The sequence below is a fragment of the Schistocerca americana genome, chromosome X (assembly GCF_021461395.2).
Source record: "Schistocerca americana isolate TAMUIC-IGC-003095 chromosome X, iqSchAmer2.1, whole genome shotgun sequence".
Classification (NCBI taxonomy): domain Eukaryota; kingdom Metazoa; phylum Arthropoda; class Insecta; order Orthoptera; family Acrididae; genus Schistocerca; species Schistocerca americana.
The window spans coordinates 513316197-513330203 of NC_060130.1; the positions used below are offsets into that span (position 1 = coordinate 513316197).

At 38.9% G+C, this 14007-nt stretch overlaps 1 protein-coding gene across 1 annotated transcript in view; it reads left to right on the forward strand.

Moving 5' to 3' along the window:
* The window catches only part of LOC124556611 (polyamine-transporting ATPase 13A3-like), a 281733-nt gene that overhangs the window by 194004 nt on the left and 73722 nt on the right, over positions 1-14007 (forward strand). Inside the window, exons 12-14 of the mRNA XM_047130578.1 lie at positions 886-1039; positions 8798-8925; positions 12354-12471. Coding sequence (XP_046986534.1) covers positions 886-1039; positions 8798-8925; positions 12354-12471 — 400 coding nt within the window. The remainder of the gene's footprint in view (positions 1-885; positions 1040-8797; positions 8926-12353; positions 12472-14007) is intronic.

The following is a 14007-nucleotide window of genomic DNA, read 5'->3' on the forward strand; positions in this document are numbered from 1 at the left end:
CATTACTTTTCATTCAACCCTCATATTTCTTAATGAGTTTGTAACAATTTTTGGAGATTGTTTTCCATAAAAGATAATTAAATTTAGTAATAGGAAGTTAGTCAAGAAATCTTGGTCTACCACAGGTATAAGAGTGTCTTCATAACAGAAAAAGGACATGTACAGAATAGCCAGAACAAGTAATGATCCAGAAATACTTTCAGATTTTTTTATGTAATACATAGTTCAGCACATACCTGGTTTAGTTCTTAATTAAGTAACAGAATGCAGGAAACTGTCTTAGGCTGTTGGAGTAATATACAGAGGGTCATCATATCATCACGATGGGGAGAAATTTGCAGTGGAAGTCCCAGATGGTTATATTAGTGGCCTACTTTATTTTAGGTGCTGCTCTTTGATTCTCATTCATACCCTTTGACAAAATTTTAGTAACTGAATTAAGACAAGTTTTTTATTAGTGTGTTTGGGGGGGGGGGGGGGGGGGACAGCAAACGTCAAACGTGTGGCTGTCTTAGGATTACAATTTGGTACATATTACCATATAAAGTATAAAGTTTTTACCACTTTTAATCATGCTACTCTTAATGTATTGTAGTGTGCACTTTGAAGACCATGGTATCAAACGACCAAAGTCCCTTAAATCCTCATCTTCATCAAGATTGTTTCTCAGTGAACATTTCCTGTAACATTTATTCTATCTTTCGCACAGAAATATTTTATTTTATAGATTAATTTCTTGGAAATGTTTACATTTTACCTTGTCTGTTACATCATTATGTGATGAATGAATTTTCATGTTAACTGAGCTTGAAGCTGTCCATTTCCACTGCACTATTCCAGTATGTTATTTTACAGGTGCTTATATTCCTCAACATTTTGTTTTAGATTCCATATGAAGTTGGGATTCTACGTCAGTTTCCTTTCACATCTGCAGCTCAGTGCATGTCAGTCATCACTAGAGTTCTGGGCAGCAAGTTCATGACAGTTTATTGCAAAGGTGCCCCAGAAAAAATTGTTAGCCTGTGCAGGAAAGAAACTGGTAAGGTGTAAAATAAATGACACACATCCAGGGGGGGAAAATCAAAGTAAATCATATTTTATTGCCTCCTTCATGTGGGGTTTCAAAGACTAAGTGTTTGTAAACAAAAAATCCAAGCTTAATTTTGCATCGCAGTGTAGAAAGCTTAATCTATCATTTTGAAATACTTAAAAATTTCATTGACATCTTAAAGTGTGTTGTGGAAATGTCTAAAATATGTGAAAATGTTTACAGAAAAAGATATCAATTAAATTTGCATCAGCATTCTTTTTCCAGCCAGATCATTTGGTTGAACATCTAGCAGCTTTCATTGTAGCTTTTATCCATTGCCAAGCATTATGACTTCTGTGTGATAGTTACACTCCTTCTACTCACTAGCACTTTGGTTATGCTATCTGGGAGAGCATCTTCAAAGAGGCAAAACAAGTTTTTAATAAATATGTTGCTAAAAAAACAAGCAGATCATGTAATGCAACTTTCACAGACTTGCAATGATCACAGTAGACATTAAATGATGTATTGTGGTGTGCAAGTGCTAATAACGTGGCCACAGTGTCTCAGCCAGAAGTATGGTTATGGTGGACTGTGTCAGCAGTCTTACCAGTAAGGAAACAACTGTACCCAAACTTGCTGACATTTAAATTACCTGATATGATTGGAATCCTAAGAATACTTCATTTAAACCTGCTCCAATCCTTAAAACAGCTGTCTTCTGTTTTGGTCATAATGACTTGACTGGTATTAAATGGATAATACTAAGAAGTTATTAAGTCATTTTAATTTCAAGTTCTTTTTGCAACAAAATTAATTTTCAGCATTACCTGCAATCAATCATCTAACATAATCAGAAGACCCTGGTTTTCAATGAAACGTCACACAATGGAGTTTTTAATTAGTTTGTAGATGAATAAAATTTTAAAAAAATTGTCAACTTACTTACGTTTGAAATTACAATAACAGTAATTCATAAATTTCAGCTTTCTATATTAAAAGTGAATAGGGTATTATTTGCCATAAAATAAATATTACAGTATTTGAAGCTAACATTCATATCAGTGACTTAAAAATTATTTATTGTGCAGTTATTTTGAAATTGAACAAAATAGGAATTGCTAGTAACAGGGAAACTGTAGTAGTTATAATTTCTAAATATCTAGCTGCCTCAGCTCAACATCAATACAGACAGCTTATTAGATTCCACAATATGGGCAGCAGTATGTAACACGAGAATTAGGACATGTTTGATACAATTTTAGCTCTTCATAATGGTTTTGTTGTCACAAATTGATGGACAGAATTTACATCTGGCACGTATGGAGTTCAGATTTCCACCACTGGAGCTTATTAAAGAATTTCCTGTTTGTATCCTTCTGCCAATCGCCCCTGATTGTTCATTTTGTAACAAGTTTTTTTCCAGTTCATGAATTCATCAATCTAATGCATATAATGTAAAGAAATTGTCATACTTAACATTTTGTCGTTTCAGTTCATGCGTCGGGTCTATAATAATATGTACACATTGATTTTTCCTGGCTTTTGGCCTGGTAACTTGCCTGTATAGATTTGTTTTACCAGATTATTTAGTTGGTGCATAAATTTGTAGCATTTTTGTTTTGTGTGGTGGTATTCTGGTTGATGTGGGTTTACTTATCAATTGTCATTGTTTATTTGTAGTTCACTGTTGCTATTGCAGTTTACATATTGTTATTTTGTCATTTGTATATAGTGAGTGGAGCTGTGAATGCTAGAAAATGGAGTGCCAAGTGGAGAAGTAGGAATATTTCTGGCATATTCTTCTGTTTGAGTTCAATAGATGGGTGACAGCACCGTAGGCAGCCAGAAACATTTGTGCTGTATAAGAGGATAATGTCTTTGCACAGAGCAAGGCAAGAAAATAGTTTTCTCATTTTAAGGAGGACCATTTTGATATGTCACTCCACATTCAGGAAGAGCTTCAGGGTTTGGTGATGATCATTTAAACATGTTAATCCACTGTGATCCACATTAGTGTACTCAAGAACTTGTAAATGTGATGAACTGTGATCATTCCACCATTGTGCAACATTTACATGGAATGAGGAAGACTCAATACATATTATTGAGGAAAAAGACCTTGTTTCACAAAGCACCCAGCATCCGTCGCATCTAGAAATAAACTTTCCTGTAGACAAAAGGGGACGGTCTATACGAGCCGAGCGCATAAAGCCGAAATGGTGAACGACAATCGCTGTTTATGTGGTTGACTGGGTTTGCATATGATCAGCATAGTTATAATTACTAGCGAATCCATAGATTCAGAGTACCAGAGTGGAAATAAACGACTAACAGGAATAACAGGCAACTAAGATTACGTATTGTCTTCTCTGTGTATCCAAGAAAATGAAATTTTGACAAAACATTTTTGGCCAGAGCGCCGCACTATGAAGGACGAGTTATACGGTCCCCGGCTAGCAGCCGCTTTAAGTTGTATTCTGGGAGTAGCGTGGAAAACACGTTGCACGAACACGTAATAACACCTACCCGGAGAACAAATGCGGGATAACTAAACCGGTGATTGTGGCAGGATTAGTGAAGTTAACCAGAGAATAAATTTTGACACTGGCAGGAATAGTTACAGAATTAGTGATGACAAGATTGTTTGTTAGAACGAGGAAGGAGAAGAAATGGAGGCTCTCACAAATTACGGAAGAATATGACGATTCCAAATTTAAATAAAAATTTCATATTACTACTTTTTGATCTCATGCTTCAGAAGCTCGAGAGTATGAATGAAATGTGAAACTATTTCCTAACATAAAACTTTTTGTTTGTAGTAGGCCTAATAGGCATTTGATATTGGTACTTCATGAATTATATTCTGTCATGTTATAAAAATGACCATTTGTGCGAAAACAGTCTTGTTTATTTGGTGTGTGTAACAATTGCTGCAATATTAGGCAGGCCTGTTTCATTTTATCTAGCACACAGTCACAAAATACACGTAATCAGATCGAGAAACCACACCAGTCTTGGGTACTATTTGTATTAACAGCTTTTCTGGTAGTAGACAATGAAATTTCATTTTTTCATGTAGAAAAATGTTGACGAACTTTGATGAGGTAATAGATTCTTTCCCAGAAAGGAAAGTATGCCATATAAAGCCGTGGCAAGATTAGAGAGAAAAAAATGCTAGGACTTAAGGATTGAGGAAATGTGTACTGTATTGCTTGTCTCTTGTCTTTACTCATTTTATGTATCCCACATTTAATTTTATGTCACTCGAAACAGCAGTTATTAGCTAATAGGCAGTAAAGACTGCAAATTTTCTGAAGAATTCTTGTTCTCCCAGTTACAAATAATCCCACCCACTATTAATTGTGAGATTTTTTTAATTGGGGGCAGGATGTCAAACTGGCCAACTGGGAGCAGGAGAGGCACCACAGGACATTTTAATTTCCACTGGCCTGAATATAGTTTGATGGCACCCATTACAAAATATTACACGTTTGAATTTCACAGAGCGAAATACAGAGATGTGGCACTGCACTTCGGCACACTTAAGACCAAATAACGTGTCTTATGTTCCCTCAATCATATATGTTTTATGTATCAGACTCATCAGAAAGATGTGTGCTACAAAATGAAGATATTTTTGAAAAGTCGATTTTTTTTTTTTAATTTTTGGCGTCCTACCTCGAACGCTGGAGGGAGGGGAAGCGCCACTATCTAATATTGCCCCAGTTCAGAAATATTGTATATCCGGATATTATGTGCAGTGCAGTCAGAGTTAAGTGATTTTGCTGTTTCCTCTTTGTTTATTGCTCTCATGTCAAATGAAAGCAAAACAGATTTCTGTGGCTGGGAGCTATCAAGTGAATTAAAATACATTCACATAATTATGGAAGGCTAAAATATGTTATTAGTTCAGATTTTATTTAGTTTCCACCTTTCTGAGAGTCAAACGTTAATTGCCTTGCAGAACAATGAAGTTATTTTTGTTGGTTTGTTAAAGAAATTTGACTTTTATTAATCTTTTTTGCTGAGACAGTCAATTTATTTGAAATGACGTGTGTTTCAACTGTTCGCTACATGGTGAACGACAATCGCTGACTGGGTTTGCAAGTTCACGTTTTCATCATCTAGCGCGTATGGCATTATGCCATAATAAAGAACCAAACGTGAGATAATGCGGTACTGGTACTCCAAGAAAATTTACATCTGAATCTGGACATACGAATGTGGACTTTAAGCCGAATTATGCATTTTGGTATGGTTCACAAAATTCCCATGCTCTTGGAGTATCCTCTAATGTCTTGTTTCTTTTATGACATCATATAAGATCTTTTAATGTTTTACATGTACGAACGTACGGGCTTCCTGCGTCATCGTAGCTGCGCAAGCGCGGCGACGCCTGTCATCTGGCACAACTGCTGAAACAAATCTATTTCTAACAGGTTTCAGGAAAATATTCCAAATGGTTGTTTGAAAAGCGTTACTTTCAAGTAAATTTAATTTCCTTTTACAGAAGGTGAACTCTGTGCGCAAATGTCCGATGAATTTAATAGCAGAGCATTTGACTCTCATTCAAAATTCAAATCTTTGAGGACGACCATATAGAATATTTTCGAGCCCAGAAGATCAGACCTCCATATCGTTGTTAAAAATTTTACTGTCACATTTGTGTGTGCAAAAAAGATCAACATTGTGTGTGAAAGCTTAGCTTCTCTTGCAGCTTATTAATCTCAGAGGCCAATATTATACGTGAAAGCTTTTCTTTTCTTGTAGGAACACTATGTTCATTAATTTAAACCATTACCTTTTCCTATTTGTGTGTTCGCACTACTTAACATTGATGTTGCTATTGGCTGACTATATCATGTGTTCTGTGGTCTGAATATCCGCTGACATTGGCTGGCGAGATCGCTTGACATGAGCTACAACTGGCTTACAAAAGCACATCGCAACCTCTATTTCAATCCTTCGAAAAGTAACATGCAGTGTTTGGTGAAATTCGAATTTATACTTTCGTAATATGAAAATATGCAGTGTAAATGTTGCTGCACATCAGACATCTTTCCAAAACGTGTTTTTCCCCTGAGTTTCATTTTCTAAAGTGCCGGGAAATTCTACGTCGGTGTATAAAACCACAAGTATTGAAATGATTGATAAGCGTTACAGTTCCAAGGAAAAGTATACTGTTACTTAACAGGGAAAAAGCGTATTTTCATCCAGGAGAAAGTTTTTTTTTTTTTAAAAAAAACCGGGAAATCCAGGAAAAATCAGAGAATGTTTTTTTTCCTCATCTGCGTATACACCCTGCCTGCTGAGAATCGGAATAAGTTGAATTATAGTACCAGGGCTCAAGAATCATAAATCAGTATGTGTTTTTTGTGATTAAGAAGAAGGAGGGGATGTTTAAAAATGTGTCCCTCTGCTATATCCATAAAGGCTTGGAAGGACTTGCTGGAAGACTGAAATCTATCAAGCAGCTGAGGAATGGTTCCCTACTGGTTGAGACTAACAGGGCAAAGCAGGTGGAACTACTTAGGAATTCCAAAAAGATTGGGTGAGTATAATGTAATTGTTGATTTGCATAACTCACTCGACTGCAGTAAGGGTGTGGTCACATGCCGTGACATTATGGACATCAACATAGCTGAACTTAAACAGGTATGGGCATTACAGGCAATAGTAGACATAGAACAAAGGATGTTTAGGAATAATGGAGAAATTGAGAAGACCGCCACCTTCGTTGTGACCTTAAATTCTCCATTGCTGCCTGACCACATCGTGGCAGGTTTCCTCCAATTAGCGTTAGGCCTTATGAACCTAACCCTATGCAGTGCTACAAATGCCAGCATTTTGCTCACACAATGGTGAGCTGCAGGGGTGAAGGGACCTATGGGAGATGTGGAAAGGCAGTCCATGAAGCTGGGACTGACTGTCCCTCTCCAGCAGTCTGCGTTAATTGCTCTGGGAGCCACCCAGTCTGTAGCTGAGGCTGCCCTGTTTTTGCAGAGGAATGAAAAATCCAAGAAATAAGTCATCATGTGGATCCTCTATGCAGAAGCCAAAAAGGGATATAAGGCGACAAAACCTCCTTTCTTTACCACTTTTTATGCTTCTATGGTGAAGAAACTTTTTCCTAAGGTCGACACTTCGATGCAGACAACGTCCACAGTACAACCACTTACCACCACCAGCACCTGTACTTGCATGTGTACATGCCAAGGCAAATTGAGTAAGGATAAAGCAATCTAATCAGCTGCCACAGAAAAGTCCAGCAACAGTTCCGTAGTGAGTGTCAAGAAGGCACACGACCAGCAGGTGCCTCTCAACACCGCATTTTCCCCCTCATCCTCGAAGCAACAGGTTGCAGGGAAAGGTTCATGACGTTCAGATCAGAAGCGGTCCTGACACCATCAGATGTCATTCTTTCCCCATAGCAAGATGCCAGATATATTTTGAGCGTTTTTGTAATGATTAAATATATGTTTCTTGTTAGTCACTTAATTAACTCATAGCTCAATTACTTTTATGTTTAAACTAGCCTTCAGTAGTGGAGGTACTTCTGTAATAAATGATGTACATAAGTTCCGTTTAGCTGCCAAGATGTTTCCCTTCCTCGTAATTCATGAACTGAGCCAATGCTTCATCTCTCAACAAGATGTTGAACTCAGCGTTCTTCTTTTGTGGCTAATTTCTAATTAATGCAATTTTTTTTATAAATATGGTGGACTTTATAACATTCTGATAATTTAACGTTGGATATTTGCAGTTTACGTGCTGATTTTTCCATTTTACCAGCAGCATCATTCATGTGACATCCAATTTTCTTCATTATGTGTGCATAAAGTTTTCATTAGTTGTAGTGGTGTGTTAAATAAGCTCCCATTAGCCATGCTCATATTTTTGTGTAATTTTTTAGTGGTCTTTATATAGATGGGAAGTATTATACAAATGTTTTGTCCATGTTCCCCCACTTTGCTTACCAAATGCCTAGATTTTGTTGCTATAAGGGGCATTCAAAAAGAAATGAGCCGGAGGCATAATTACAGAAACCAGTACCTGTATGTTAGAAATATTGACCCTGGCTGTTGACACTTGTCCCACCATGACACAAGGCGGTGAATGGCTGTCTCATAAAATTCCCGGGGCTGCGATGTTAACCAGTTCCGCACCAAAAGTTGGACATTGTCGTCTACATGAGTGCAGGAAAGGTTATGCTGATGTTCTTCTTTGACCAAGATGCCCCCCTTCTGATTCACTTCCTGGAGCATGGGACAACAGTGAATGAATGCCCAGCATTACTCGCAAACCTTGACCACCCTTTGCCAAGAGATCAAATCAAAACAACCAGGCAATCTTATCCGTGGGGTCATTCTGCTCCATGACTATGCAAAGCCTCATTCAGCCAACACAGTCGTGGCACTCCTGCAGAAATTCAAATGGGACGTTCTTGGCCACCCTCCATACAGTCCAGACCTCTCTCTCCCTTAAAAAGGCCCTGAGAGGCAAACGATTCACTTTGGATGATGACGTCCAGCTGTACGTATGAAACTGGTTAATATTGCAACCCTGGGAATTTTATGAGACAGCCATTCATGGCCTTGTGCCATAGTGGGACTAGTGTCTCAACAGCCAGGGTTAATAGTTATAACATCCAGGTACTGGTTTGTGTAATTATGCCTGCGGCTCGTTTCTTTTTGAACACCCCTTATAAATATATTTGTAGTGAAACTTGTATTATTAACTAACCTATTTTTGTTTTATTCCTAGTGCCACGAGATCTACACAGAATACTTACAAATTATGCCTCTGGTGGCTTCAGAATTATAGCATTGGCATATAGAGATTTAGATCCCAAGTTTTCATGGTCCCAAGCACAACGAGCCAGAAGAGAAGTGGTAAATGTTCATTGACTCAGTTAATAATGTATACAGTTATCTAGTTGAATATAGTGTGAGACTGTGTAAACCCTGCTGAGTTCTGACATAAGAAGCAAATTTTAACATAGCAACAAGAGAATTATGTAGGCTTTACTCAAAATTTCCCCCTCGTGACTCTTCTCTGAAAGTTACAAATGGTTAACTAACCAGGGGAAAATAAATTGCTGCGTTTTGGCAGAATTCTTTGTAGATATTAACCAAAGAAGTGGTGACAATTGTTTTTGAATGGTCACTATGCAAGTGCAGGCATGGAGGGGCCCTGCATAATATTTACCAAAAATATGAGTGTAGTCATCAGTTTCAAATGGTATTTCACCTACAGTGCTCAGCATTTCCCCTACAACACTCTGAGTGACTTCCCCTCCCACCACCACCATCACCACCACCACCACTGCCGCTCTCCCCATGCTCCTCCCGCTGACTGCTCACCTAGTAGCCACTGCATTTTGCACACACTATACTGTGTTCTCACCCTAAATAACTAAAAAATGTGCAGACTGTCACATTAAGAAACTCTAGGAGGGAACACAATGAAACAGTCTCTTCAAAATGGGGAATGGCCACAGCAAATGCACCACATGGATCAATATTGAGTTCACTTTTGTTATTGTTATGTCTACATTATCTGCCATAGATATCATGTCTAGGAGCTAAGCTGGTAATGTGGGGGGGGGGGGCCAGGATTGGGGTGGGGGTGTTGCAACTCTTAACATGTAGTGCAGTGAACCTAGCGTGTCTACATACATTTTCTGCAAGCTACCATACAGTGCATGGTGGAGGGTACCTTGTACCATAACTAGTCATTCCCTGTACTGTTCCACTCGCAAACAGAGCAGAATGAGGGAAAAACTGTCTGTATGTTTCCATACAAGTTCTGAGTTCTCTTATCTTGCCTTTGGAGTCCGTACATGAGATGTACATTAGTGTCAAAAAATCGGTCTGCAGTCTGTTGCAAGTGCCAGTTCTCTAAACTTTTTCAATGGTGCTTCAAGAAAAGAATACCTTCTTACTCCAGGAATCCCCATTTCTGCTCACAGTGTTTGCATAATATTTGCATGTTGATCAAACCCATAGTAATGATGCCAGCAGCAAAGATAAATGTCTGTTTCTGTGCAGCAGAGCTGCATGCAACTTAGGTTTGTGAATATACACTACTGGCCATTAAAATTGCTACACCAAGAAGAAATGCAGATGATAAACGGGTATTCATTGGACAAATATATTATACTAGAACTGACATGTGATTACATTTTCACACAATTTGGGTGCATAGATCCTGAGAAATCAGTACCCAGAACAACAACCTCTGGCCGTAATAACAGCCTTGATACACCTGGACATTGAGTCAAACAGAGCTTGGATGGCGTGTACAGGTACAACTGCCCGTGCAGCTTCAACACGATACCACAGTTCATCAAGAGTAGTGACTGGCGTATTGTGACGAGCCAGTTGCTCGGCCACCATTGACCAGACGTTTTCAATTGGTGAGAGATCTGGAGAATGTGCTGGCCACGGCAGCAGTCGAACATTTTCTGTATCCAGAAAGGCCCGTACAGGACCTGCTGAAATGTAGGGTTTTGCAGGAATCGAATGAAGGGTAGAACCACGGGTCGTAACACATCTTAAATGTAATGCCCACTGTTCAAAGTGCTGTCAATACAAACAAGAGGTAACAGAGACGTGTAACCAATGGCACCCCATACCATCATGCCGGGTGATGATGAATACATGTTTCCAATGTGTGTTCACCGTGATGTCGCCAAACACAGATGTGACCATCATGGCCGGCTGGTGTGGCCTTGTGGTTCTAGGTGCTTCAGTCTGGAACCGCGTGACCGCTACGGTCGCAGGTTCGAATCCTGCCTCGGGCATGGATGTGGGTGATGTCCTTAGGTTAGTTAGGTTTAAGTAGTTCTAAGTTCTAGGGGACTGATGACCACAGATGTTAAGTCCCATAGTGCTCAGAGCCATTTGAACCATTTTTTTGACCATCATGATGCTGTAAACAGAACCTAGATTCATCCGAACAAATGACGTTTTGCCATTCGTGCACCCAGGTTTGTCATTGAGTAAACCATCGCAGGCGCTCCTGTCTGTGATGCAGTGTCAAGGGTAACCGCAGCCATGGTCTCCAAGCTGATAGTCCATGCTGCTGCAAACATCGTCGAACTGTTCGTGCAGATGGTTGTTGTCTTGCAAACATCCCCATCTGTTGACTCAGGGATCAAGACGTGACTGCAGGATCCATTACAGCCATGCGAATAAGATGCCAGTTATCTCGACTGCTAGTGATACGAGGCCGTTGGGATCCAACACGGCATTCCGTATTACCCACCGATTCCATATTCTGCTAACAGTCATTGGCTCTCGACCAACGCAAGCAGCAATGTCACGTTACGATAAACCACAATCGCAATAGGCTACAATCTGACCTTTATCAAAGTCAGAAACGTGATGGTATGCATTTCTCCTCCTTACACAAGGCATCACAACAGCGTTTCACCAGGTAACGCTGGTCAACTGCTGTTTGTGTATGAGAAGTCAGTTGGAAACTTTCCTCATGTCAGCACGTTGTAGGTGTTGCCACCAGCGCCAACCTTGTGTGAATGCTCTGAAAAGCTAATCATTTGCATATCACAGCATCTTCTTCCTGTCGGTTAAATTTCGTGTCTGTAACACGTCATCTTCGTGGATGTAGAAATTTTAATGGCCAGTAGTGTATTTATTATTATTATTAGGTTGTTTGGAGCAATGCCTCATATTCTCTCTCTCTCTCTCTCTCTCTCTCTCTCTCTCTCTCTCTCTCTCACCCCCCCCCCCCCCCTCCCTCCCTCCCTTTTTTTACACCCTAGTATTCCATTGTATATCCAAAGTGTTATGATTAAGCCCAATGGAGAAATATCATCTCTTAGAAATGTGAATAAAATTATCCTGACAATTAGTAAGCGGTTATCTGCAAATGAACTGTCAGTGAACTCGGATACAGTACAGTATATGCAATTTATGTAAAGAACAAGACCTGAACACATTGTTAGAAATAAAATCAATAAGTGAAACAGAATATTCTAAGTTCATGTGTGTTGGTATTGGAAAGATCCTGAACCGGAAGAGACACATTATACATCATATTAAACATCTAGACTGTATGTCTTTTGCATCACATATTTTAGCAGACATAGGAGGTTAAAATGCTAGAAAATTGACAACTTTTCCTATTTTCATGGTGAAAGTGATAAGAGATCAATGAAAGTGTTCCGTATTATAGTACTGTTTTACAAATTTTTAGTCCTGTGTATGCACTCGACATGAAGCAGTATCATCTATTATTGTGATAGTGTGCAACTTTTTAAGGTCAGAAGAATATCTAATCAACTTATATTTTTCAGATGGAATGTGATCTTACATTTCTTGGACTTCTGATGCTGTGTAACAGCTTAAAGGCCGAGACACTGGGTGTCATTCACCATCTACAGACAGCTAAATTACGGTGTGTTATGGTTACAGGTAAAGTTTTATTCAGTTCTAAATACTGTTAGCCATCAGTATTTGTCTGTCATCTTCATCCTTTCAAATAATATCAAAAGTCAATGCCTCTTCATTAAACAGATTGTTTTCTTTATGTATAACAAGCAATAGCTTAAATTAAGAGATAAGTATATTGTAATGATTTTACTTTGGTGTGGTGCCAATGTCATGTGAAACTTTTTGAAAGGTGTATCTTCCATATGACTGTACAACAGATTTCATTCCACAGTCTAGATTTTGGCCTTGGCAATTTTCAAGTGTTAAAACTGCTACAGATTAAAACACATTAAAAGTACAAGTATCAGTAAAATAGCTGGGTAAACAGTTAAATTAATGTATAGGCTGCATGATTTGTTCTCTTACTTACATATCAAAAATCTGATTAATCTACTGCAGTTGTAACACTTGAAAATGGCCTAAGGCCAAAATCTGGATTGTGGAATAAAACATGTTGTACAGTCAAATGGTGGGTATATCTTTCAAAAAGTGTATTGTAGTCTTAACATATCTGCAAGTTTTATAAATGGTGACTATGCCATACAGAAGACTTGTGGAACAATTGTGGGAACCAATAGAATGGAGAAGCAGTCCAAGTTGCAAATATTTTATTTTTCATTCGATGACTACTTTCTGGCGTAGCCCCATCTCTCATTGTGTGCTTCTATTATAATTCTTAAGACCATTAGCGTTTTGCATCCACCCAAACGACAAATATCCTAGCCAGTCCATATCTCATCATTACTTCCAACCCCTTCCTACATGAATCATATCTATGTGAAAAACCTGTTCCAAAGCAGCCTCTTAACATATTGTACTAGAGTCCCATCACAGCCATATCTTTCCCTGCCAGTCAGGACCATCTACACAAGCAGTCGTCATATATCAACTTCACTGCAATTACTGCACAGTCTTCCATGTGGAAAGACCACCACCTGGCTGTCTACCCAATTAAATGGCCACTACCAATCTTATGACCAAGAACAAAGTTGACCACTGAGTGGCTGAGCATGCCGTTGAGTAGAATGTGCTTTTCCTCAGTGACTGCTTCATAAACCATATCATTTGGATTCTCCCTCCACCCCCCCCCCCCCCCCCCTTAATCCCAGCCTCACAATAACACATTCTCTAAATTGTGTATACATGATTCATCTCTGCAACACATCATTTGATCCCTGAATCCCTGGTTTTGATCTCTGCTAGCCCCTGCCTGTCACTCATCTCTACCACTGTTGCAGTACTGTCGTCCCCCCCCCCCCCCCCCCCTCCACACACACGAAATGAGCTTCCAACAGCTCTACTCTGTATATCATTGCTTCATGTAACTTTCATTTGGTCATAAACTAACCTGAAGATGACTGTATGGTTATCAGCTAAAATATCAGAAGAAATATTGCTGTCTTGGATGCATGCTCAAAATATGATGAAATAAAGCTCTACATTTCATCACTTAAATTTGATTTATCTATCTGTTAATCTAAGACCACACTAGCCTCTTTCAAAAATACACACGCACGC